At 38.6% G+C, this 27,805-nt stretch overlaps 1 protein-coding gene across 3 annotated transcripts; it reads left to right on the top strand.

Annotated features, from left to right (window-relative positions):
- Positions 1 to 282: 282 nt before the first annotated feature.
- psen1 (presenilin 1) lies at positions 283 to 27,734 on the top strand. 3 transcript variants are annotated; one of them, XM_031890294.1, is made up of 11 exons: positions 283 to 426; positions 4,113 to 4,166; positions 8,814 to 9,046; positions 13,278 to 13,419; positions 18,536 to 18,603; positions 19,636 to 19,856; positions 19,950 to 20,048; positions 21,694 to 21,777; positions 22,789 to 22,965; positions 24,569 to 24,687; positions 26,454 to 27,734. In XM_031890294.1, exons 1-11 carry the CDS (start codon positions 307 to 309, stop codon positions 26,607 to 26,609), a joined length of 1,473 nt encoding a protein of 490 aa, XP_031746154.1. In that variant the 5' UTR covers positions 283 to 306; the 3' UTR covers positions 26,610 to 27,734. The 3 variants fall into 3 exon arrangements, with proteins under 3 accessions (XP_031746154.1, NP_001027027.1, XP_031746155.1); NM_001031856.1 differs by having other exon boundaries at positions 393 to 426; positions 26,454 to 27,262; XM_031890295.1 differs by lacking the exons at positions 283 to 426; positions 4,113 to 4,166 and adding an exon at positions 7,460 to 7,539.
- Positions 27,735 to 27,805: the final 71 nt, after the last annotated feature.

Below are 27,805 nucleotides of genomic sequence, written 5' to 3'. Positions count from 1 at the left end.
CTTGCGCATCGTTTTTCGTCAAAGAGAAAGGGCTCTGATGGGGGGCAGCTAGTGTTACCAACCAGGCACAACACAGCTTTCTTTAGTTCCCAGTCGTAAATTCTGAGCACAAAATATAAACGACTTCTGAGTACCTAACCAACACAAAATCAAAGTATTTTTCTTTTTTGTTTTATTCTCTTACAAAAGCAGGAGGTGCAAAGAGTGGAAACACAGACTGTGAGCAGAAGTAGCGCCACTTGCTAACTACTTGTAATCGCCGAGTTACACCACCCTTGGCTGTCACTCCAACAAGGCGGCTACGTGATGCGTCACTGCGTTACGTGCAGCGGTGACGCCACAGTCTCGCGTGATGTGAGTTGCTGTGTTGGGATTCTGTGTAAAACGGGAGGCGAGGAGCTTGTTATTAACATCCTTCCGGGACGTGTAAGTATCGATCCGGGGCTGTGGGAGGAAATTCGGGGATGTCCTGCGCAAAACGGGACAGTTGGGCAGTGTGTTATTTTGATTAAAAAAAAAATTTGCATTTTGTCTCAGAATGTCATGTACATCTTGTTAGAAGCTGATTTTAAAGGGAGAACCTCGTCTTTCATTTCTTCAAAATTACAACAAAGCGAATTTTGAGTTTCCTTGTTTCTTTTCACAAACACTTATAAATCAATTGCTCCTGTATGATGCGACCTCTGCTGAAGCAGTGGAATGCTCTTATGTAGCAAAAGGGAGAGGCTATTTTATAACCCACATCCTGATAATTAAGGTTCCTTTATTTAAGACAGAAAAAAGCTGAATATTTGGAAACACACACACAAATGTGTGTGTGTGTGTATATATATATATATTAAACATATATTTAAACATATATTTAAAGTAGCATGAACAAAAAAAAAATCATTTAAGCATTAACTACACCCAATAGAATTGTTTTACCTCCAATAAGGATTAATTATACCTTAGTTATAATTAAGTATAAGATACTACCATATTACTACAAAGAAAAAGGAAATCAGTTTTAAAAATTTGAATTATTTGATTAAAATGGAGTCTATGGGTGATGTCTGTCCCATCTTTTTGGATTTCCAGATAATGGTTCATATACCTGTATTTTATATATGAAATTTATTGTATGAGGCCCCTTGTTTAGCAAATGTACTACAGAATTAAACCATTTCTTCAAAATTATCCATAGGAGCTTATATTGAATTTTATGTGATGATGTGGGTGATACTGGCCATGCCATACCATAGAAATATGCTACAGGGTTGATCATTAGTCATTTTTTCTTGTACCTTCTATGCTACTCTGCCTTGTATTGTAGGGGTCAGAGAAGCGTTTTAATTTTGCTCTGCTCAGAAAGGCGATGGGAAAAGGGCATCTGAGGCTTCTGATCTCTTTCCAGTACAATTTGATTGTACAATGATAGGAACTGACCAGTAGGCGGTATTGGCCTGACAAAATTCATTATATTTGGCAGTTAGTAAAACTCTAAAATTGAAAAAATAAATAATGCATGTAAATTGCATAAGTGCTTAGCAAAGCACCCTGATAAATTGTACATTAAGTTTTTGTACTATTTATGTATCCTTTAAGAAGTGGCTAGTGTAGCTCACACAGACTAAAAAGAGATGGGATCATAATCTCTCTATCCAAGATCACCCATGTTATGCTGAGCAACTAAATATGCTCTTAATCCCTATGATACCTTTAAAGGATGCATCCTGGAATCATTTTGTGAATCTGTTACACTACTGTTTCAGGCTGCATTTATTGCTTGCACTCACTGTGATTTATCATTGGCTGAAATCTCAATTGGGTGGCCACCTGCTGGGCTGTTTTAAAAAAACTGGCAAAAGGGGCATCTGCCTAAAGCTGGCCATACACACACCGGCGAGTCGACTGATATCGCAGGAGGCTGCTGATATTGGACGACTCGCCGATCGGCCAGGTTAAAAGATTTTGATCGGGCGCCATAGAAGGTGCCTGAGCAAAATCTGCCTTCAGGGCTGAATCGGCAGAAGGAGGTAGAAATCCTATTGTTTCTACCTCCTTACCTGCCGTTTCAGCCCTGAACGGTTAGTGCCCGATTGTACGATCTTTCGTGCAACCGATGGTCGCACGAAAGATCGGAAATCGCAACGTGTGTTCACCTTAAGTCCCACCAAGACAGGGGATCTAACAAAAGACTGTTCATATGGCGTTACCTTTGATTCAAGCATCTCCCAGAAATGGCAGACTTCTCATTTTAATCCTTTGTGAGAGCGCACCAACACCACATTTATAAATTATTCACTTATTTCATTTTCACTTATTGTAATTATGGTTAACTGCTACCACAGCTGTTGGTGTAGGACAATGTGTTCACCTGAACTCTACATTATTACTTGCAAAATTATATTCAAGAATACCTGCTTGAGGCTACTACTATTACACAATTAATTGGGCAGGTACAGGGACCAACCAATAAGATCTTTGTTCTGGGTGCGCTGGCACCTGCTCTTTCACTTCTGCTGTGGGAAAACAAAAATGAATTTGATCACACCTCCCGCACCTACCCACCTCATTTGAGGCTACTGCCAATGAGTGAACCTGAAACAGAAATGTAAGTGAGATCGTTGTCTCAAGTCTTGGCAGGATTCGGCAGCAAGGTCAAATTTCCATCACTGATATGCCTTTCAATTTCTGCTGTTCAGAAATTGCTTCAGGTGTTTGATAAAATTTCTTTAAATCATCACCCTTTGTAGCAGTGGATAAAGGACCACAAATTGTGTCTTTTGTTCTGCCCTCAAACCACCTGCAGGTAGTTGCCTGTATGACACTCTGACATGGCTTAGGTGAGTCGGATCAGGCAGACAATGCTGTCACTTATATTGGCCTGGTGGCAACATCATTTTCAATAGACTGGAGTACTTTTTACATCTGTACTCCAGACTATGGACGGATCTTATTGCCCCCAACCAGCAGATAGAAGCATCTTTCTTCATTGGTGTGACTGTAGGTACTGATGGGCTGGGGCAGCGTCCCTTAGGTCCTAGCTATACTGACACATTTATACCAGTTTTCAATTTACTGTATCCATACCAGTTTCAAATTCACAACCATTAGAGCTGTGTGCTAAAATATGTTTAAGACTGTGACCAAATCAGATTTCCTGTATTAAGCAAATAGGATATTAGTCAGACGGCTGCATAAATGCACAAGTTCTCAGGTTATTGAAAATAGAATGTTTATGTTCCTGTAAATGAGCAGAAACTGGTATGATTATTTGGATAATTTTCTTATTTTAATATACAGCCATTAAAAGTTCAGTCTTTAAAGAAAAAGTAACACTAAAATTTTTTAAGTAAAAAATCTATTGTACCCTGCCCCAATAATTGCCCTATCCTGCAAACCAGGTACAAAATACCTGTTAAAACTTGGCTTCCGGTCATTTGAAGAAAGGCGATACGGCAATGCAGGAGAAGTATTGGGGGAAGCAATTATTGGGGCAGGGTAGAATAGATTTTTTACTTAAAATTTTTTAGTGTTACTTTTTCTTTAAGTTATAATCAAGCTTACACGGGATTGCTGCTGTTTGGTTTTTATACAAACCTACATTAGGTCAGTTACAGTAATTGACACATTAAGAATACAATTATGAGCTCAACTTCATTAGAAAGCAGAGGCAATGATTATTATGGAGCAGCTTTGCATTCCTGTTGTTTACTTGAAACTTGTGTATTCCTATTTGCAATACTAGTTCTGGTGTCCTTGGCCATCTTTGAAGCTGATTTCCAGGTCACCAACTTGGAGTTCCTAGCTTGTCCTGCTTGGTAACTGAGATGACTGCCTACACACCAATATTATAACAACAACAACAAAAATAATTTTTTGGTTCAAGAATAACATTTTAAATGGTAGAGTGATCTATTGCAATGTAAATTTAGAAAAAAAAAGTATAACATAAGAATCATGACAGAATGCCTTTAAGATCGATTCATAGTTTACTATTAACTATAGTTTATATAGTTAATAGTAACTTTAATATTCTTTGTAACAGGTTAAACATTAATTAGTGTTAAGATGCTTACTTTATAACTTGTACCCAAATGACTAAACTATCTGCATCTTTAACACAGCTTCAGCAAATCCAAGAGACGGAAGATTTCACTGACAACCGTCCAGCTAATATGGTATGTACCATTCATCACTGCTCTGACACAATGTTATCTTTCCTGAGTTGGTTTTTATTGCAAAAATACATTGTTAACTTTGCTGTGTTTATCTGGGGTACTGTACTACAGAAATTTAGGTAATGCATAAAGGTATTTTTCTGTAAAAAAAAAAAAAAATGTTTTTCCAGATATTACATCCAGTGTTTTAATTAAATACTGGGACATTTCTTAAATATACTTTTTCCAAATAAAACATAATTCTAAGCAACTTTGCATTATACATTATTTCCAACTTTGCAATGGTTTTTTACTTATTTATATATATTGCTATATCCATTAGAAGTAGTGTTTGCCACTACTATTTGAAACAATGTAACACTGAAGGACAGGCCTGACTTCCTGGAGTAGACTGACCATAGCAGCATTGTTTAAGAAGTAATGACCAGGAGTTCAGCAAATGCTGCTTTCAGTAACAAATACATATACAAATAGCTTTTAACACACTAAAACTTTTCAATAAATTCATATTGGAAAGTTGCTTGGAATGATGTTTTCTTTTATTAGGCAAAAAGGTGTTTTTGTCCTTGTCCTTTAAGGGGGTAATATAATATTATCAAGCAGCAGGGTCATAGTTATCAATCAAGGGACCATGCCTAGTGTGGCATCTTTGTGGAGCAGCCCTCTGGTGCCTATATGGGGGAAAGGAAGGAAAACTTGCAGCTAAATCCAGAGGCTAAGTTTTATCCCTCTCTTCTTTGATTGGCACATTCAAAGACTGTACTGCGCATGCATTGATAGGAAAGGGAGCTCGGGGCAGTCAAAGCTCTGCTGGACCAAAATACACCTCTGTCAAGAAGGGAGGGGGAACCAAACAAATTGCCATTTGCCCATCAGCAATATGCCTCTCTCTGTGAGGAAACATTGTACATGGTTTAGTTAATGTCAGGCCAGGTTTTGTCTGGGCAGAAAAAAAGGAGAAGAGCCACATTGGTGCACTGTTGTGGTCCTTTGATAACCATACTCTATAAGCCCAGTTATGATCAGATTGTTGGCCTGGGGTCTAAACGGTTGGGTCATCCTTATTTGGTAAACCATGTTGTTGGTCAGATCAGATAAAGATCAGCTCATATGGCAGCCTTGCAAAAAAAATAGATCTGGCGTTATTTTGGAATATTTTATTATTTCAGTTGGTATGGGGCTGACAACACATTCCCTTTGTACTACAAGGTCCAACAGCCCTTACTGGGGTTGAAGTCTGGACTAAAGAATAAACTGTGTACAGATAGTCCAATTCATGGTATCCAAGGGGTTTAGAAAGCTTAATCAGGTAAAAGATAGGGACAGGCAGCAATCAGTGTAGTCAAAATCAAAGCAGAAAGTCAGGAACCAGACGATCAAGTCAAAAAAGTAATATAGGCACACCTAGGAACAGAGTAAAGCTGGCCATACATGGGCAAGCGCCATCGCCAAGCGAGCGGATCTTCACCTAATATCCCCACCTACGGGTGGGCAATATCGGGGAGGCATGTAGGCGAATTCGATCATTGGCCCTGGGGCCAAACGATCGAATTCTACACTTGGCAATGGGGCAGTCGGTTCGGGGACCGCATCAACGAGCCGATGTGGTCCCTGAACCGACTGGATTTTCTAACCTGGCCGATCGATATCTGGCCAATTTCGGCCAGGCCCCTCGGTTCTGCCCCTACACGGGCCGATAAGCTGCCGAATCGGTCCAAGCGACCGAAATCGGCAGCTATAATCGGCCCGTGTATGGGGACCTTAAGATCTACAGTCATGTGAAAAAATAGGACACGCTATAGAAGCCTGTATGTGTTTGTTACATTCTTGGACATATGGATATTTAATCTCAATTTTAACAATACTGGGAGATTCAAGTAATAAAACTAAACAATTAAAACTGAAGAAAGACTTTTCAAAATGTATATTTCTGGTGAGGAATAAATTAGGACACCCCCCACATTTAGGCTAATGCCACACATAGGGTAGGTAGCGAGACGAAAATGCAAAATCACTGGACCTAGAGCAGGCTCTTGCTACTGCTGATGTGAAAGTGCATGCCTCTACAGTCAGAAAGAGACTGTACAACTTTAACCTGCGTGGGAGGTGTGCACAGAGGAAACCTTTGCTCTCTAAGAGAAACATCAAGGCCTGACTGAAGTTTGCCAGAGAGAACATAGACAAACACCAGGACTAATGTTCTTTGGTCTAAAATTGAATTATTTGGACACCAGAACAGAGGACATGTTTAGCATAAACCAAATACAGCATTCCAAGAAAAGAACCTCATACCAACTGTGAAGCATGGAGGTGGAAGTGTCATGGTTTTGGGATGCTTTGCTGCAACAGGACCTGGCCAGCTCACCATGATAGAATCCACCATGAATTCTACTGTGTATCAGAGGGTGCTTGAGGAACATGTGAGACCATCTGTAAGAAAATTAAAGCTGAAGCGGAACTGGACCCTGCAACATGACAGTGACCCAAAACATGCCAGTAAATCCGCCAAGGACTGGCTGAAAATGAAGAAATGGAGAGTCAAAGCCCAGATCTTAATCCCACTGAGATGCTGTGGGGTGACTTGAAACGGGCTGTACATGCAAGAAACCCCTCAAACATCTCACAGCTGAAAGAATTCTGCATTTAGGAGTGGGGCAAACTTTCTTCAGAGAGATGTCAGAGACTGAAAGATGGCTTCAAGGAGTTTCACTGCAGATATTTTTTTTTTTGTTTACCTGCAACTAAATCCAGAGATAAATAAAAACAAGATTAGACAGCGATATGTGAACATTTCTTAATAGAGAACTGAATATTTCATGGGGTGTTCCTAATTCTTAATGACTATTTATTTCAACGCAATGATGTCATGAGGTGCTGTATTGCATAGCGATGCCCCGACTTGACATTACGGCTATGAGCGCTGCCATCCTAGATCCAAAGCTCTCCTAACCAGAGCTTGATAATGTAAAGCAGTACAGACATGCTGATTGTTCTTGCCAGTAACTTGAAATATTATGACTTGCTTTCAAGATTATCTTTCTATTAGAATTTTCTGCCCTTCTCAAAGGTCTATTCATGTATATATGGATCCAGAGATTTAAGAGGAACTGCATGACTCTTTATATTTATAATGCTGTAAAATATATAACATACGTAATAGGTTTCACTCACATTTCCAGCGTTTCTGTTATGGTTAATGCTTAACTACAGATCAATGCTCCTGAGCCTCAGTGCTCAGCCAGAGCCAGGTGGCACTAGGAACCTTATCATAGTTTTGCACAAGGGGCAGGCACTGCTGTAACTTCCTCCCAAGCCTTATGTTAACACTATGTCGGAAACAGAGGAATTAGTTCCATTGCTTTTGCTGCAGCCTGTAAGTATGGGTGAAGGTTATAAGTGCCATGCTTTTATTTATTTATTTATTTTTTTAATTACATTTTAGATATTGCCAGTTAATGACTTTTGTTTAAGTCAGAGAATATATAGTTTGGTTTGTCCCTTAAGAGATGTTCAGCATAAAGAAGAAGTGCTTGAGCTTCATATGAAGGGATATTGGTAACCATAACCTAACAGAGTTTTAGCTTAATTGAGCAATGCAAACCCAGTTTGTCACAACAGTCATCCATTTCTAAACAGTGACAAGCAGATGTTCTCGCTTGCTCTGTGCAGAAATGTTTATTTTGATGTATGATTCATTACATTTTTAGCTATTGATGCAGTACTTCCAATGTTTTGTAATAGATTACTCAACAGTCTGTTCCCTGATGTTTTGAACATAGCAGCTCAGTAGCGACAATCAACCCACAACCTCAGGTTTCCCATTAGCTCTAGAAACGGATAATTAACAAGGTAATAGTCACCCTTCTATCTAGGTTGACATTAGCCTAATGGTGTCCATACAGAGCCAGATTTAAGCTGCTGATTTGGCCTTTCAGACTGAGTCAGCAGCTTATCTGCCATGTATGAGGGTTCTCTGATGGTTCTGCCCATCGCTATCTGGCTGAAAATCAGCCAGGCTTAAGGGCTGTGCCAGACAGGAAGATTAGTTGCCGCACAACAACTCTCCCTTGTCGTGGGCGAATAATCTCCCCGAAATGCCATCCCACTGTCGAAGATGTAAATTGCCAGTGGGATGGCATACGCGGCGATTTGCTAAAGTAGCGGAAGTTGCATTGAGAGGAAACCTCCGCAAATTTAGCAAATCGTCGCGTATGCCATCCCACCGGTGACTTACATTCTCGTTGGCGGGATGGCATTTCGGGGAGATTAGTTGCCCGCAACAAGAGAGATTTGTCGTGGAGCGACTAATCTCCCCGTCTGTCACAGCCCTAAAAATCCCTTGGGGCAGGACCACATTGGTTCATTGATACAGTACTCATCCCAATGACCTGCATTCCATTGTTGTGATTGTTTGTCCTTAGGGCCCTAAGGTTGTATCCTCATTGGTGTTTTTAAGTGGATTCCCTTAAAAACACCAATGAGGTTTGGCCCCTTACATTTTCAGGTTATCGGTGAACATAATACACAGTGGTATTAGATACAAAAGAAGTAGGGTTCTTATGCTAAAGGCATATATAATATATATTCCCAGAAGAGCAGGTCTGGTAGTATTGCACATTTTTACTAGTTGTGGCATGTCTCTTTCAGAATGACACCAATGAAAGAAGAAGCAATGAGCACTCAGAGTCTCAGAGCAATGGGCAGACACAGAGCAGTTCCCAGCAAGTACTGGAACAGGACGAGGAAGAAGATGAAGAACTCACCTTGAAATATGGAGCCAAGCATGTAATCATGCTGTTTGTCCCTGTCACGCTATGCATGGTGGTGGTTGTTGCAACCATCAAGTCTGTCAGCTTTTACACACGCTATGATGGGCAGCTGTGAGTATCCTTTTATAATTTGTGTGTAGAATAGTCTCCAAGATTAGTTTCATTGTAGACATGCTATATGATTAGGAATAACAGCTGTTTTCTATCCATGTGCTAAATTTTATAAAAGAACAACGGTTTAAAGGCCTAGGAAAGCGAGAATAACCCTTCCAGCACTCTTCTTCTGTAATAAAATGTAGGACCACCACACCGTCTTTACATCATTTCTCACGTAGCCCTGTGCCATACAATTCGTACAGAGTTCAGTTGGCACCGTTTGGAACACAGTCTGATATTGTTCGCTTGTGTGTAGATGAAGGATCCATTTTGCTTCTTTTCTTAACAAATTTGTAACAGTGTCGCCCACTCTAGGATTTGGAGCTAATTTTTCTTTACCTGTTATGGAAAAGTGGAGAAGTAGCCTATTAGTGCATTCATGGAAATGTTTTGCAAATGCAGTTGAACATTTTTCCTTGCATATATTATTAAGGTGTTCACACATCTTTTCTTTTAATGTACATTTTGTTTGTACATGTAAGCAAATATATATAACACGTTTAATAGTACAACTAATGTGTTTTCTATCTTTATAAACTTTATTAGTAATATGTCACCTAAAGCCTTTGCTCTCCTAGTTACCAACCTACTACAATTGTTTATAATGGAGAAATTTGTCTCCCACAGTTAAATTTGGGCTACTGCGTGCGGCAAATCTTCCAAAATGCTTTTGTGTTGGCAATAAAGTGAATTGCTGGTGGGAAAACCCAGATTTAACCCATGTGCGATTAGCCTTAAACTGGCGGCTGTATGACAATATGTATGTTGTGCCAATGTCAGACTTTCACACTTGGCACATGAAAAGTTAAACTTTACATGCCAGTTCTGTTCTGCACATTCGCTAAGTCTGACTTTGGTGCAGGGGGTGTCTGGATAGGTAGGGGAACCTGCTGGACAATAATCTGGTCCAGTGCATTTTGCACACAAGACTGCACTCCAGTGACTGTATCTTTCCTTGTCCTTCAGTTTTTATCAAAGGTTGGGTCTTTCCCTTGCTCAGTTTTGACTATCCCCATGAAGGGGTTATAAAGTCAAATTAACAAGCAGTCTATCAGTGGTTCAGCAGCTGGGAAAAGTGCCCAACTAAGTAACTGCATCCGTTAATGCAACCATAGGGCCGTGGGACATATGGCATGTCGTGTTTTGTGGGTTGCCTGTGCCTGCAGATAAAGATGCCATTGTATTGTTTACTACACAAGTAGCAGTGATTAAAACACTGCATGTAACATGGCCCTAAACTGTGTTAGACTGTGAACACTGGCTCTATTGCAGTCATGCTGTGGCTAAGGCAAGCTTTGCAAGAACCCTTGTCACTCGGATCACAATAGCCTGGGTCCAGGTCCAGGTGAAGAACTAGATACAGCAACAAAAAGATCCGCACTCAGGACAGAAGACTAATGTTTCGGCTATATCACTAGACTTTTTCAAAGTGACTCACACAGAAAAACCAGTGTCTAATAAACATTGTATCAAGGCCTTACTTAATACAAAGTAGCTGCGTTTCTAGGTGCTCTTAATTATTGCAGCATATGCCTAGTGTGAGCTCCTTATTCTTTCACTGACTCTGTAACTAACTAACTTTGTAACAAATCAATGATGCTTGCTAATATTCCTTTCACAAGTTGGGCTATCAGTTTCCTTACTTTTAACTGCCATATCAGCATACAAAGTTGTGCTTTCCTGTGACACAATTGCTTTAGAATCTCCTGTATATAGTTGTTATATGCCATATTTTCTGTGTATATATTCCCTTTTATTTTTTTGCAAAATCTTTTGTTTATTTACATAATTGGTGTTTTCCCTAATGATTGACATGTGTAGATGAGCTCATTCCCCACTTTTCCCGCCACTGAATGTTAATTAGACACTGGTTTTGCTGTATCAGTCACTTTGAAAAAGGCTAGTGATATAGCCGAAACTTTATTCTTCTCATTAAACACCATATTAATTCCATAAGTGCGGATCTCTTCGTTGCTGTGTGTATATATATATATATATATATATATATATATATATATATATATATATATATATATATCTCATACTAAACCAAAAAGTGAGCTCAGTAACCATTGCAACTACTGTTGCAAGTACTCGGTAAAAGAAATAACTAACTGCAACACAGCATTTAATCACACAATATGTTTTTGGAAACAAAACCCTTTATCAAGTGTTTAGTTACCCAAAACAAGTTGAGTTTAAAAGCACTGTTGTAGTTACTTCTGCCTTGGCTTATTTCCTTTACTGTTGCAGTTACTACGCATGAAAACGCGAGACTTTGCATTCTCTCGCGTTTTCATGCGTATATCGGCTACATGTGCCTGCACCAGAGCGAATCTCATTCATTCGGGTGCAGGCACAAGTAGCAGGCGTAGGGCTGAATTTTCGGCAAGCGCTTTTTCTGCTTGCCGAAAAAATCAGCCCTACGCCTGGTGTGGCATCAGCCTAAGCTGTTGGAGCTGTTATGTGACTGCTCCTCCTTATTGAGATATATATATACCTCCTTATAAGATTAGTTTGGGGTGGTGGATATTAGTATTAACACTATATGCAGTGCCCATCTTTTACCAGTAGGTGTCCTGCATATTACATTGTTGTATCCCTTTGGCAAAATATATAAACTCATGCTCATGTTTTGGTCAGTGAATTATTTGCCTTTGGTCTTTTCTTGTTAAGATGTTACTAATCACCTATAAAGAAGACATCAACAGGTGGAGAGGACATGACAAATAGCTCCCCCTAAGAAAGGCCCACATTAGCATATATGAGAACATTAGTGTGTTTAGAAACCACATCCCACAGTATTAAGTCTGTGTTTGTGTGTGTGTGTGTGTATATATATCTATATGTCCTGTGTGTGTGTGTGTGTGTGTATATGTTCCGATACTGATGACATCACTAAGCACCGTTTACAAGGATATAATTTACAGTTTGGTCCCAAAGGGAAATCACCAAACTGTATATTATATAATGTGTGTGTTTCTACCAACAAATCATATATATTCTGTCATTGTCATAACTGCAGTACACCATCTGCTAGTTATTTATGAGACAATTATCATTAAATGATCAGCATTGTCTATTTTAGTAACCCCGACAAGTAGCTGCTACTAGTAGCTCTGTGTGTTCACCCTAACACACATCTGTTACAGCACCACTTTTTAGTAAGGTTATTTTTAAACTGACTGAATATAAACCTCACAAAAAGTGCTGGGATTTTGCTGAATGCCAAATTATATTCTGAAACATGGAAAAAATTGAATGGCATCAAATTGAGGTTAATTCACCCAATGTTGAACCAGTCCAGTGGTTTCCATGTTTTAGACTTCAATTTGGCATTCAGCAAAATCCCAGCACTTTTTGTAACGTGTGGATTCAGCGAATACTTTATATCCTTTGTGCCAAATCTACCAAATCCAAGCACTGGTTTATGAATGCTTTTTCTACACATGGAACAATGCAATTAAATTTGCAGAAACAAATCCACATTTTGCTTGGGTATTTATATGTAATAGAAATCTTTAAAACTTAATATACATTTGTACAAACAAGAACCATATGGAGTCAATAGCTAAAGAGCATTTTAAACTCCATGTGTGCTTTACATTAAACCCAGTTGTAGCTTGTGCCATGATAATCCCTTGGCAAGAAATAATTAGCACTTTTGGTACTTAATAGTAATTGCAATTATAGATAGGACGTACAGTATAATAGAACAAACGGCAAACGCAAATGGCTTCGCAGATTAATATGAAATTTATTCTATTTATTTTTGCAAGTATTGACAAACTGGAGCACATTGTTATGAAAGGATCAGGTTAGGAGGTAGAATGTGCAGATCATGGAAACTAAAAGTACGAATAATAACTTTCCTACACCACAAGTTTATAGGCAGTTCTCAGAAAAATGATAGCATTTGCATGTACTTCTTAGTATTTACTGCAGAACTTGACAACTGTTAAACATTCCTAGAGATTGTCTGCATTGCTAATTTGTTAATAGCAAAGAAACATAACATTGAGGAAGTCATTTTTTGCTCCTCAGTAGCAGGGATGTATTTTAGACCCAAAGTGTACCCTTGATTATTCTTCACATAGATAAACTAGTACCGGTAACATGCTGGTATGAACTAACTCTCCATATGGTTTGAGATTGTTATATATATATTTTCTCCCTTCTATTGTAGAATCTACACCCCATTCACAGAAGACACGGATAGTGTTGGACAAAGAGCTCTGAACTCCATACTCAACACAGCCATAATGATCAGTGTAATTATAGTCATGACCATACTGCTGGTTGTTCTGTACAAGTACAGATGTTACAAGGTAAAAAAAAACAAAAAACAAACAAACTTGTGTGAGTCTGTATGTTTGTCAGACCATGGTCTGATTCTACTGTCTATATAAGGGCTGTCCAACTGGAAGTCCACGGGTCGGATGTGGCCCTCCGAAGCATTTTTATGTACCCCAGTCTTTTCAGGGGTTCCATAGACTTCATTGTATGACATCATTATCATTTTAATTTAATTTGGCACTGGAACATGCTGTACACGTGTACCTGTATATATGTATCTGAAAAGCATTTTTATATGATCTGGGTTATTCAGTATTTCAATGATTTGTAGCTAACCATTTGACACTTGCCTTGAGGGTATAAGAGTATATAAAAAATGCACATTGAGTTTTAAAACATAGTTATTCAAAAACTGTTAGGATCAAAAAATTAGTTTAGACATATTGCATTGAATTGGGGTGAAATATTATTCACAAGTTGATATTCATTTACAAAAAAAAAAAGTTAGGCTAATATATTGCAGGCAACAAATCATTTTAAGTTAAACAGATGGCTTTATAGTATCATTTAACAAATGCAGTGGCCCATATTGCTTTTTTTTTTTTTTTTTTTTTTTTTAAACTTTTACCCTCCAGTAAGTTGTTACAGGTTCCAGCAGGTTAAGTTGTTTTCAGTTGCAGCATATAAATTCTCTTTCATTGCCAAAAGCATCTTTACCAGAACTGTTCAGGTTTTTTTTTTTTCCTTTACCCCTAGGCTTCATGTACTCATGGCGTGGTGAGGAATGCTGCATGACCATTTTGTAACAGACAGAAATAACCCTGCAGTAAGAATGCAGATGAACTTGGTTATGTGATAATTGGGACACAGAAAGGGTGAAGTTCTGAGATGTCAGGAATGGGGTTGCAAAGGGAATTTGCTCATGTAAAATGGAAGAAAGAGAAAGTTGGATGCTATAGACGGGGTCCCCAACCTTTATCCCCTGTGAGCCTCTTTTAAACTAAAAGTTAGAGAGCAACACAAGCATGCAAAAAGCTTTTGGGGGTGCCAAATACTGACTGTTATTAACTGATAGTAGTCCCTATGCACACTGGCAGCCTGCAAGAGGCTCTGTTTGACATTACACATGGTATTTATGTAACCAAAACTTAAGCACCTGCTTTGAAGCCACTCTGAGTGAGTCACCATTTGGGGATCACTGCTATACACCAATCACTACCACTGTACATATTATATCTGACAGAATTGGCAACTGATAGATTTAACCAAAAAAATGACTGTTTAAGGGAGAAGGAAAGTCTAAATCTCTAGAGTGTGCCAAATATTAGGCACCCCCAGGGATGGTAATGGCTTACTTGATACTCTGGGCCAGTGTTGCTATTAGCAGAAAACTGCACTTGCCTGGGGTATCTCTGCAGAAGTTCCTTGGTGCAATCTTTTTTCCTCTTCTCTTTTCGTTTTACTGGGGCACGGGCATGCACATTAGAGTAAAAGAGTGGGCTTTTTGTTCCTAAGTTCGGGTTTCACTCTATTGAGCATGCCGTGCCTGAACTGGAACGAAAAGAAGACAGAGAATCCAGAAGGAGAGGGTGATGAGGCTCTTCTGTAGAAATACCCTGGGTCGGTGCCCATTTTAGCGAACAGGAGCACCATCCGGGGTATCGGTTAAGTAATCTTAATCTCTGGGGGAAGACTAACATTTTGGTACCCCAAAGTAATTTAACTTTACTTCTCCTAAACGGAGAAGGAAAGTTAAATGACTTTGGGGTACCAAAAGTAAATTAAAGTACTGAACATCCTAGGCATGTTGTTCACCCCAGTATAATTTGGGCTTCTATTTATTGGCCTGAATTCATTTAAGGAAAACTATACCCCCAGAACAAATACTTAACCAATATATAGTTTATATTATGTTAAGTGACCTATTATAGAATATTACTAAACTGCAATATATAATTGAGTTTTTTACATCTTTCCCTTGAGCCACTATCTAGTGATGGGCTTTGTGCTCCCTCAGAGATCACCTGACAGGAAATAATGCAGCTCTAACTGTAACAGGAAAAAGTGTGGGAGCAAAAGACAGAACTTTGCCCATTAATTGGCTGATGGGGCCTAGCATGTATGTGTGCACCGTGAATTGTATGATCCCAGGTTTCGGCCCTTAGTATTTAAAATGGCAATATTCTATTAAGGATTTTCCAATGCCACATGCTACTAAAAAAGTATATTTTTATGAAAATGGTTCATTTAGATGAAGCAGGATTTAACATATGAGCTGTTTTATGCAATATATTTTTATAGAGACCTACATTGTTTATGGATATAGTTTTCCTTTAACGTTTTTATTCAAGGCAGATATATTCAAACGTGTAATTTGATTAAATGGCTGTTTATATTAACAGGGAAACTTGCAGTTATTCTGGCTATTATTCAGACATCAAGGCATGCTTAAAATATCCATTCTCGATTCAAAATAACACTTGGATATGTCATGTAACTGGGAAAAAGTCACCCTCATTTAGGCTAATGCTAGACGGAACTGATAATTCCACTGGCCATCAGCCTTCTGCTGTGATTTCCCATGGAGCCACTGCAATGTCCTGGTTGCAGGCACATGGAGCAGGTTTGGTGCGTTTTGGCACTGAAATATGCTCCATGTGCCTACAGATGGGCTGAAGTAGTAGCTCTGGGTCCAGTCACAGAAGAAAAGATGCCAGAGTTTATTTGTTGGCCAAATATCCGCTCCATGTGGCATTAGCTTTATTGTTCATGAGGTAGAAGAGCATCCATTATTTGTACCTTAAAGGAACAGTAACACCAAAAAATGAAAGTGTATAAAAGTAACTAAAATATAATGTGCTGCTGCCCTGCACTGGTAAAAGTTGTGTGTTTACTTCAGAAAGTCTACTATAATTTATATAAATAAGCTGCTATGTAGCCATGGAGGCAGCCATTCTAAGGAGAAAAGGCCCAGGCACATAGCAGATAACGGATAAAACGCCATTGTATTCTACAGAACTTATCTGTTATCTGCTATGTAACCTGTGCCTTTTCTCCTTTTTTTCAGCTTGAATGGCTGCCCCTGTGGCTACACAGCAGCTTATTATATAAATTATAGTAGCGTTACTGTAGCAAACACACCAGTTTTACCAGTGCAGGGCAACAGTGCATTATATTTTTATTACTTTAAAGCTCTTTAATTTTTTGGTGTTACTGTTCCTTTAATCTAGACCCATAGTAGATCTGTGGAGTAAAAAATCTATTCTGCCCTGCTCCAATAATTGCCCAATCCTGCACATCATTTATAATTTTCAATGCTTTATTAAAAAAATACCTTCTAAAACTCTGCTTCTGGTCTTTTCAAATACGGTGATATTCCCTCTGCACAATCCACCATGTGACGCTCCACATCTCCTCCTAGCCCGACTCCAAAACCGGAAGTCAATTGTTCCCCTGTACAGAAGATTTGTTAGCCTGTCTGTCTTCGCCTAAATTCCTAAGCTTAGGTTATGAGAGAGGAGCATGTGAGCAGCATTACTTCTTCTGTGTAATTTATGCGTGCACTTCACTGCTTGCAGCTATTACAGAAATTAATTACACTGAAGAACTAACACTAAAGTAACACTGTCCACACGGCCCCCCTCTCTCACAGCCTAAGTTGAAAGAATTTAGACAAAGATGGAGAACATTAAAAGGAAGGCTAAACATCTTTGTTTAACAGCAACAATTTACTTCCGGTCTTTGGCACTAAGCAGAAGGTTAGGAGGAGATGTGGAGCGTCGCATGGTGGATTGTGAAGAGGGAATATCGCATATTTGAAAAGACCGGAAGCAGAGTTTTAGAAGGTATTTTTTAATAAGCATTGAAAATAATAAACCAGGGCTGTGGAGTTGGTAGATAAATTCTCCGACTCCTCAGTTTCTGATACTTCCGACTCCGACTCCTCTGTTTTTAATATGCTAATGCAGGGGTGGGCAAACTTTTTGGCTCACGGGCCACATTTACTTACCCCCGGGCCAGGGCGGGCAGGGCCAGGCCAGCGTTACGCCCCCTTCGTCTCTTTAATTCCGGCCCGCCAATGACATCAAGTCTCGCGTGATGAGACTTGGCGTCGTCGGCGGGCCGGATTAAAAAGGCCAAGGGGCTGGATCTGGCCCGCGGGCCGTAGTTTGCCCACCCCTGTGCTAATGTATTTTATACATTCATACAGTCAATGAAAAGCATGCTTCATGGACACTCAACTTGTTCGTTTATGCACTGTGTGCATTGGGCTTTATTCTTATAGCAGAGAAGTAAGTAATTATGACTGTTTGTGAACATTGTGGACATTTAAACTTGCTTTTTTTTTTTATTCCCATTTAAATTTAGTAGGAGTCGGAGTCGGTTCATTTTTTGCTGACTCCAGGTACCCAAAATTGCCTCCGACTCCTCGACTCCACAGCCCTGTAATAAACTGTGTGCAGCATTGGGCAATTATTGGAGCAGGGTAGAATAGATTTTTTTTTTTACTTAAAAAAAATTAGTGTTACTGTTCCTTTAAAATCATGACTTGCTAGTTGTGCCTTGGGGAAATAGTTGAAAACCACTGTGTAAATGTGGGTGAATGGGTCAGCAAGGCAGGTGTTTCTGTTACAGGAGGATGGTTTAAGCTGCTTTTAAATTGACTCATTTCCAATAATAGCAGAACTATATTTGTAATTTACAGCAGTCTATCAAACCTTCTATTTGAATACTCTGATATTGACCGATTAAAAAAAGTGGAAGAGCTGCAGACCCATTGATAAGTTTGGGCCTGGACTGGCAGGTATTGGCATGCTCTAAACAACTGCAGTCTTTTTTATCAGTTATCCTCATAATGCTACAGACTTACAGTGTGTAAAATTAGCAGAGGTTAGTGATTAGTGCCATGAAACAGTGTCCTTGTACATTTACTTGAGCTCTGCACAGTCTACTGGATTAATAATTGTCCTCTTCTACAGTTATTCATGAATTTATCAATTCAGTGGACAGTTACAGTGGGCATAATTCAGGTCTCCAGCATGGAGTAAAGCTGCCTTTATATTATATATTACCTTGATGATCACTGATTTTAAATACTAATATTTAGACTGAATCTTTTTTTGTTTGTTTTTCTCTATCCCCATGTAGGTCATCCATGGCTGGCTCATAATATCTTCCCTTTTATTGCTTTTTTTCTTCTCTTATATATACCTTGGGTAAGTATATAGTAAAACAGTCTAGGGTCTTTGTAACACTGTAGCAACATTATCCACACCAGAAAGAATGAATCGTTATCCACGTTCAGTGCTTACAGCTAACATTCTTCTAGATATGTAGAATTGTTTGTAGATTACCCAATAACAGTAAAATTGTAACCTCCCAGAGCATTAGGTTTTTTGCTGCTGGGGCTCATAGTCACCATTTGCCAGCTGGAAAGATACAGGCTAGTAAGGCAAATTGTTCAGTTCTATAAAAATGAAGACCAGTTAACAATAAACATACATGTACTCACTCATATCAGCATAGAAGGTGAATAATTTTACTGATCAGTACCAGTTTTTAGGTGAACTTTAATGTTATGTATGTTTAGCAAATTCCATTTTATTTTTAGTAGAGCCCCATAGAGCATTACTGAAGTACAAATTAAATGACCAACACTTCGGTAACATAGGTATGCTGTTCTCCCAAAAAATTCTCTTTAGTACAAAAGATGTATAGTCATGAACTCCACGTACAAATAATGGTTTGTTATTGCCTTTTTGTACATATTAATTTCAAAAGGTAATGTACATATACTAATCCTGTATGCTTATTTGTCCATATAGGCAAAGGCTGTATAGGTATGGGATCAATTATCCGGAAATCTTTTTGATCCAGAAAGTTCTGAATTAGGGTACGCCATCTCCCATAGACTACATTTTATTCAAATATTTCAATTTAAAAAAAAAAGATTATTTTTCTCTATAATAATTATAATAATAATAATAGTAATAATAATAAAACAGTACCTTGTACTTGATCCCAACTAAGATATAAATAATCCTTATTGGAGCCAAAACAACCCTATTTGGTTTAATTAAAGTTTAAATAATTTTTTAGTAGCCTTAACATATGAAGCTCTAAATTATGGAAAGGCTTCTTATCTGGAAAACTCCAGATCCCAAGCATTGCCCATACCTGTACATGGTATATATTTATAAAGGTTATCTTCAGTTCCTCTATAATGAGGTCTCATGTTTGCTTTCCAGTGAAGTGTTTAAAACCTATAATGTGGCCATGGATTACATCACGCTGGCTTTAATGATCTGGAATTTTGGCGTAGTAGGAATGATCTGCATTCACTGGAAGGGGCCCCTTCTTTTGCAGCAGGCATATCTTATTATGATTAGTGCTCTTATGGCGCTGGTGTTTATAAAATACCTTCCTGAGTGGACAACTTGGCTCATCTTAGCAGTGATATCTGTTTATGGTAAGTTGAAACCACTTGATCTGGAAATTACCTCATTATTATAGAGAAAGCTTTTGTAAATGAGTTTTATTCCACATCTATTTTTTCTTTTAGATCTTATTGCTGTCCTGTCTCCAAAAGGACCTTTACGCATGCTGGTCGAGACAGCTCAGGAGAGAAATGAAACCCTTTTCCCAGCACTAATTTATTCTTGTAAGTAGCTGTGATTAGTTCTATTTTGACAATATGTTAAGAGTTTTCCCTTTTCCAAAAAGAACTGCTTCCTGTAAACTGAGAAATTTGACTTGGAGTTAAAACGACCTTTCTCCAAGCACAGGAGTAAATGTTTCAGTTGGTGTCAGGGGAAAACATTCTACTTTTTTTAAAAATCATCCATACCGGCAGTGACACTGTACAAGCTCAGTGGGCTTTGGACTGCAGTTGAGAACTACCGTATATACTCGAGTATAAGCAGAGTTTTTACAGCACGAACAATGTGCTTAAAAACTCGTGCTCGGCTTATGCTCGAGTGAATGCCAGCACCCCGGCACGCTGGCATTTGGCGTTCGGCTGCCCCATCCCCCTACCCCCCCCTGCGGGTTTACTTGCCGTTCGTATGTGCGTGCCCGAATGCCAGCGCGCCAAGTGCACTAATCATGACAAGCTTCTCTGTTGAGGCTCGTGACCGCTGCTATGTGAGTTTTCAGGTGTCCAGTCACCTTTTTAATTCTGTTGTTTTAGCGATAAGAGAGACTAATGTGGGGGAAATTCCTAAATCATATAATGTTTTATTATCCCAACGCTGAATCAGACATTTAACTTTTTATTCTGTACCCTCTATCTGCTTGTAGAATGATTGAGTTATATATGCTTTATTATTACATAAAATACATAGGGAAGCACCTTATCTGATTAAAGTAAAAGAATATTAACCAATATTAACCTTTATTAATAAAGTGACATGAAACAAGGGACTAGAATGAATTCTTAATAACCAACAATGTGCCCAAAATAAATTATTTCTACTTGTGTCTGATGAAAAAAATAACATTCAGTTGATATTCCAATATTTTTATTTCAGGAATTCATTACACTCATATTAGTTATAAAACTTACTTACAAAATACAATTTTAGTCTGTAACATTATAAGAATGAACAGCAAACCTTGAACTGCTATAAACACCACAACTGCATTGGCATTAGATAATGGAAAATGATAGGAGGAGAGTTAGCTAGCCATTTCTGCCAATACCTTTTAAATAAACCGCAAGATATAAAAGTCATATCACACCTAACCACCTAACTACAACTATAAACATGAATCCTTCAATAAAAGAACAGAAAATATGCACAAGTGCTTGGTACGAAGGGAAAATCGGTACATTCATCTATTAGAGACATCTGCTATGTCCAGTTAAAATGCATGCTCCATAAAAAGATTCTAAAAAGTTCCAGTGCAAATCTACTGACTGGCCACTTATTTATTAATAAGGAAAACTTGTTTGGATAGAAAACTCAAACATCTCAAATTTTTTGCATTTACAAGCTCTAAAAACTCAAAAAATTTGAGTTTGAATTGAACATTACCACAGTGGCAATTCCATGTATAACAATCCAGGAACTCATAGCCACAGTAGCAGCTGCATTTCCCACCCTAGGCTTATACTCAGTCAATACGTTTTTCCAGTTTTCTTAGGTAAAATTAGGTACCTCGGCTTATATTCGGATCGGCTTATACTCGAGTATATACGGTAATCATTACCTGAAAGTGAGGTTATATCGTACTAAAATGTGATTCTTAGTAGTACCCACTAATGCCAAACGAACCGTGAACTAAAATAATGTTGTCATCTGCAGCTACAATGATATGGTTAGTAAAGATGGCAGATGGAGATCCAGGCTTTAAGCAAAGTGCCTCAAAGAAAACATACAATGCACAAGGTAGGTGTTCTCAGTTTTTCTTTTCTTTTCTTTTACATTTAGGTAAAAACAAGCAAAGTCTACAGTCGCCCACCCCCTTCCCCACAGCATAGCAACCAAATGGCAGATACATTTAGCTTCCACAACCACCAGCTTGTATTTCATTATGCATTTGGTTCCTGTGCAAATGGTTCCTTCTGCAGGAGGAAACTTTGCGTGATTTTGGAAAATTAAGCTAGACTTATGCCTTTCCACCGGCAATTCGCTTTATTGTCGGTGGAAAGGCATTTCAGGGAGATTGGTAATCCGTGGTGTAAGGAAAATAGCTGATTAACAGTGCAAAGAGAACAGAACAATTCCTTAAAGATGGCGTCTAGAGCTTTTAGCAATTCAAAGAATGTGACAATGTTTAATGATTTTTCCATGTATAGTATGCTAATAAGATATATTCAATAATGATGTGTATATACCATATATAGTATGCTAGCTGATAAAATGTATACTTTTCATATTTTCTGTCTGGGGGAAAACATATATAAAGCAAGGTTTGGGGGGGAGACACTTTGACTTCATTATGGACTTCAAAATGCCTGTTGTCTGGTTTTGTTGGAGTTGCTATTGATCCATTAATTGGAAGGGGTCCCTCAGCGATCAGTGCTAAGTATCAATAAATCTCTTATATATATTTTTACGTGTGTATGTGTGTTAGTTTAGTCACTCTACAGAATTAACAAAAGCCTTTCTCGGTACACGCAGTAGCAGAGATTTGACCATGGGCAACTAATCTCCCTGTGGGCCATCAGCCTATGGGATCAATATTGTACCCCAAAGAAGCAATATCCCCCCAGCCCAGAGTTACTTAATGATGCATATTTTTCAGGCACATGTACAAGCATTGTCATTTAATGTCAGCATCCCTTTAACTTGTTTTATTTAAAGCCGCTTCTCTAATTGGACATTGATAACAGGACAAGCAATTGACTAAATGTCTGTATTGATGGCACTGCATTTTCTTTATGCTCATGTCCTTAGCTCCAGTTGCCCAGCCAAGGAGTGATTCTGCAGCATCAGATGACAATGGTGGCTTTGATACAGCTTGGGAGGAACAGAGGAATGAACAGATTGGGCAAATTAATTCCACTCCAGAATCAAGAGCTGCTGTCCAGGCTCTTCCAAGCAACAACCCCCCCAGTGAAGACCCTGAAGAGAGTGAGTGTGTGTTTGTCAGCAGTTCTAGGATGCAATAATGTGGGTATTTTATATAGAAAGAAATATTAATATTGCAAGTTTTCCCCTGTGGTGATATACCAAGTATACAGTAAAAGCCTGCTTTTAAATTTAACAGGGGACTTGCTACTCTCTGCAAATCGAGCAACATTTGATCAGTACTCTTAAGACGTGCAGGACAAGACGCATGTTTTAATAGGCGCTTTCCCCGTGGGGTATGTAACCAGATTTTGCTTTGTGGGCCGCCTCACAGCCCTCAGCATTATCTCTGGAATGTAGAGCGGTTGTGAGTACAGCACTGCATTGAGACTCTGGAGAACTGCAGACAAGGAAACCCATTATATGCTCTTCTTTAACAGATGTCTTTTGCTTTTATGGCTTTATAAAATCGTGCCCTGAAGCTCTGCTTTGGAACAGAAATCATTTGAAACAGTTTGCTCCTCTGTGTGTTAAATGTTGTAGCTAGTCCACCTTTTCATTAATTAAGCTCTAAACTTGAGTTTGTGTGGGTCATTGTATCATATATGACTCTTTTCCTCTCTCAGCAATACTCAGGTCTTTGCTGGGATCAATAAGAAAAGTAACATGTAATCTTATTCTGATTCAAAAACTGTATTTTTGCTTGACATGAAAGGACTTTCCTGAATAGCCCGAGGGCTATACACACAAAAATGAACCCATTACTACACTACCACTGCACTGATCAATGTGAAATGAATCATGTGAAATAATAAAAATGAGACACAAGTGAAAGCCACATGTATATAGTACAAACTAAAACTTAACATCTTTTATCCACTTATAAAAAACAATTAATTATTAGGGATTTATGTAGTATCTTAAATGTGTCAACGCTTCCTTATTTAGACTGACTAATTGCCACGTCTAATAACTGTCAGCAAGACAAGGAAAAAGGAGTGTGCAAACTCATTATTTATTTACAGGCATAGAAAGCCAATTAGGATTATTGTGCCTACTGCCATAAATAATATACCAATGCACAGGCCAACATGAATTGCCTTTATAAAGGAAGAATTTTTCACACTCCTTTTATTGTCTTGCTGCCATCTGTGCAGTAAGACTGCCCACCACAAAATCCATCTTGTCATGTGGATCAGATTAAATGATTTACCTTCTCATTTTCACATATAAAATATGGTATAAATCCATTCAGCATGAGAATGCGTACAGGATTAATAATCATAACTTGATATTAAGTTGTGTAATTAGCATACGTTTCAGCTACCTTGCCCTACCCAGCCAGGCGCTGCCTTGGGTCAAAATGAATGGACAGCACAGGCAGTTCTTGCTTGAACAAGCATTGCAGCACCCTTATTTTAAATTGAATTTAACATTACATTTAATACCCCTCTTCCTTGTGATTAAAATTCATATTTTGGCTCTCCGCCACTATACATCTGTTTGGGGTCCATTTCCATCCAGAATTCATTGGTTCACAGCTTTATTCCCTAGAAGACTTCATATGCAGCTGTGCATTTTCTTTTCTCTTTGCAAAGCTATTGTAGTAATATGTTACATTTATGTAATTAACCTGTGGTCATGCATTGCATTTTCTTTATTTCAGGGGGAGTGAAACTTGGACTGGGAGACTTCATTTTCTACAGTGTGCTTGTTGGGAAGGCATCTGCCACAGCTAGCGGAGACTGGAACACTACCCTGGCTTGTTTTGTGGCCATACTGATTGTGAGTAAGAATTAGCAAGGTGTTGCTAGATAAGGACTATTTCATGTATATCGGGCACAGTTAGGGACATAGTTTCACACTGGTCCTGTGATAAGCTTGGAAGGTGGCATGCATTTCTTCCATATAGTTGCAGTCCTTTGCAAATGTGTACTTTCCATTCCATTTAGTTAACTGTTTAGCAACATTAAGGGGACAATGACACAGGAAGTACAAACTGCTATTGAATAGCCCAGGATTCTGTAGGTATCTATACTGAGTGTAGAGGTGACTGACTGTACCTATTATACATACTCTTACACTTGTAAGTACTCGAAGTACTAGCCTTAGGAATCTGATTTACAGCTCACATAGGTACAGAGGCCTTAATGACAAACCTACCCTAGAAGAAAGAACTATGCCATGGAGTTACCAATGCATTTACAAGAGCATTACTTGTGTGTCTTTGTCTTTTCCATCACACACATTGCAAATATATAAATAGGCTAACTTTTCTTCTTGACCAAGCGTCTACATGGGGAAAAATATATGCACAACCTCTGCTTGTATTGACAGGAAGCGCATCTACCATCTTTGGTATGTAGGCTGATCACCCACACATTGTGTATTTTCTTTATTACCATCCATACCATTTGCAAATTGCACCTAAACAACCCTTTCGGCTGTCAAATAGTGCCCACTTTTTATACGTTTTTAGGGCTTGTGCTGAACATACTTTTTAGTAACTATGTATAGTTTTGTTATTGTACTAAATGGCAAAATCTGAAATTAAATGTAAAAGTCAAATTCTGCTTGTGGTACATACAAGCACACTGAAAACAAATCAGTCCAATTGTAGAGTATAATGAGCTGTTTCTTATCTATCAGTTTAACATGCTACAGCTTGGGGAAGGGAGGGGTTTATTAATACAGAGGCTTCTTAGTGGACTGGAGTACAAACAAGGAAGGAGAATGTGACTATAATATCTGTTTCAGATTTTGTCCTGGTTAGTGCAAAAAACATTAATACTTTGTGCATGTTTTAATTATAAAATATGTCCTGCACAAGCCCTGTTCATTGCATTAATGTTAAAAAGGGGGTATACCTCCTACTTTTAACTGCCTGTTATATAAATCAGTGCCATTTCCTTTTCTCAGCCAGCAGCAGATACAGCAATGAAAGCACACATGTTCATAAATGACCCACTTTATTCAAGGCCACTTTCAAGGTCCAGCCTCTGGTCAAAGCCCCTCTTGGCTTAAGCTAGCTATACATGGTAAGATTCGCTTGTTTGGCAAGGTCACCAAAGGAGTGGATCTCTTCCTGATATGCCCACCTGAGGTGGCCAATACTGGGCTAATTCAGTAGTTTTGGCCCTAGGGCCAAATTATCAAATTATATGACTTGTATAGGCACAGTAAGAAAAAAAAAATCGAAACCGATCTAGATCTGGCAAATTTTAGGCCAGATATCGTTTGGGTAGGCTGTCAGGGGTGCCCATACAAGGGCAGATAAACTGAAGGACTCTAATCGCCAGCTGAAATGTGTCCAGTATGGCCATCATAGTCTTTCAGCTGCACTAAAGTTGAGAAGCAATTAGACCCTTTTTATGCTGTTTGTATTCCTTTTAGAGGACATTCAGTACAGTCAAAATGCCAACAGCTAGAATGCTGCAGATGTGCCCATAAAGGCCATATAAGATTTGTGGAATTTAGCTTGACAGGTAAATCCTGCATTTTTATTAATAAATATTATTAGTAATTTAAAGATTATTAATTCTCTTTTGCAGGGCCTATGCCTTACACTACTTCTACTTGCCATCTTCAAGAAAGCATTACCTGCTCTCCCCATCTCTATAACTTTTGGACTTGTTTTTTATTTTGCCACGGACTACCTTGTACAGCCATTCATGGACCAACTGGCATTCCACCAGTTTTACATTTAACCCTCATGACAAACCATTCCCTAGGGGCATTAATTCCCCATGATAACTGTATCTAAGCAAATAAAGAAGAGCATTTGCTTCTTGCACTGTGGAAAATCAAAGAATCCAAAATGATCATCTTACCCCAAAGAGGCAGTTATTTGGATTGCAAGTCCTTTCTGCGCTGGAGAGGTAGACAACATTTTTCATCCTGTGGGCAAGTTTAGAAGGAGGCACAAGTGCAGTACAGTACCAGCGAACAACCTCAAATTCTGTACTCTCTAAGCTTTTTGTAGTGTTTTGTATCACTATCTAGCCATGAAAAAATAACAAAGTATAGGTGGGTTCAAAGCAGGGCAAAGCAATTAAACACACCGATGCCCCATTCATATTTAGGAAGGCCCCAAGGATGCAAGAATGAGAATGCTGTAACAGAAAGCAATACCATGCCTGCCGCGATCTTCCAGATATAAAACACTGGTGGTATCTTATATTAACTCTGGTAGCATTACTGCCATCAGCCAATGTATATTCTCACCTGCAAAGAAAGCATTCAGAGTTTTGCAATGTTTTTCCTGCCAAAGCCAAGAAGAACAATGTTATTATTTGTCTTAGGGGGTGCAAGATTTGCCCTCTGTATACTAAGCCCGCAACAGTAAAAATTAATTACAACACATGATTTTGTGTTTATGTATGTATGTATGTATATATATACCATTTTTTCTGTACTGTAAAAGCATTTTTTTGAGTTTTTCAAGCTTTTCTAATAGCATATTTACTACTGAAATCCTACAATGACTGCTGGTTACGCAGAGTTGCTCTGTATACATGAGCCTGTGCTGGAATTTGTAAGAAATCTAATGGGACCAAAATTTGGTAAATTCCACTACAGGATATGGTCTGCACTGGGAATGTTTAGATTATATGTTCGTAGCCAATAAACATGTATAAGAAGAGACTGGTTATACCTCGCAAGCCGATCACTACACTGGAATACCCACCCCAATTATGCACAGTTTCATAAGAAGGGAACATTTGTAAATAAAAAGTTTTCAGACAATTTGTAAGATTGTGCCTTTGAAAAAAAGGTAAAAGAAAAACTGTTATGTTGGGAACTTTTGAGTATAAAGTTTTCCTTTGAAAGTCTTGGAGTTGTTTGCCACTCTCTTGTGTGAGACTAGGGTGCACTGACATTGTCTACCCATGCCCTCTTCTCA

The sequence above is a fragment of the Xenopus tropicalis genome, chromosome 8, assembly GCF_000004195.4.
Source record: "Xenopus tropicalis strain Nigerian chromosome 8, UCB_Xtro_10.0, whole genome shotgun sequence".
In the NCBI taxonomy this organism is placed as follows: Eukaryota; Metazoa; Chordata; class Amphibia; order Anura; family Pipidae; genus Xenopus; species Xenopus tropicalis.
The sequence above is the reverse complement of the archived record's forward strand: the minus strand, read 5'-3'. Positions and strand labels throughout refer to the sequence as shown.

Coding starts and splice junctions, on each gene's coding strand:
- psen1 (XM_031890294.1), top strand. CDS start 307: ATGCGTCACTGCGTTACGTGCAGCGGTGACGCCACAGTCTCGCGTGAT. Junction 9,047..13,277: donor ACACGCTATGATGGGCAGCT/GTGAGTATCCTT, acceptor CTTCTATTGTAG/AATCTACACCCCATTCACAG. Junction 20,049..21,693: donor CCCAGCACTAATTTATTCTT/GTAAGTAGCTGT, acceptor TGTCATCTGCAG/CTACAATGATATGGTTAGTA.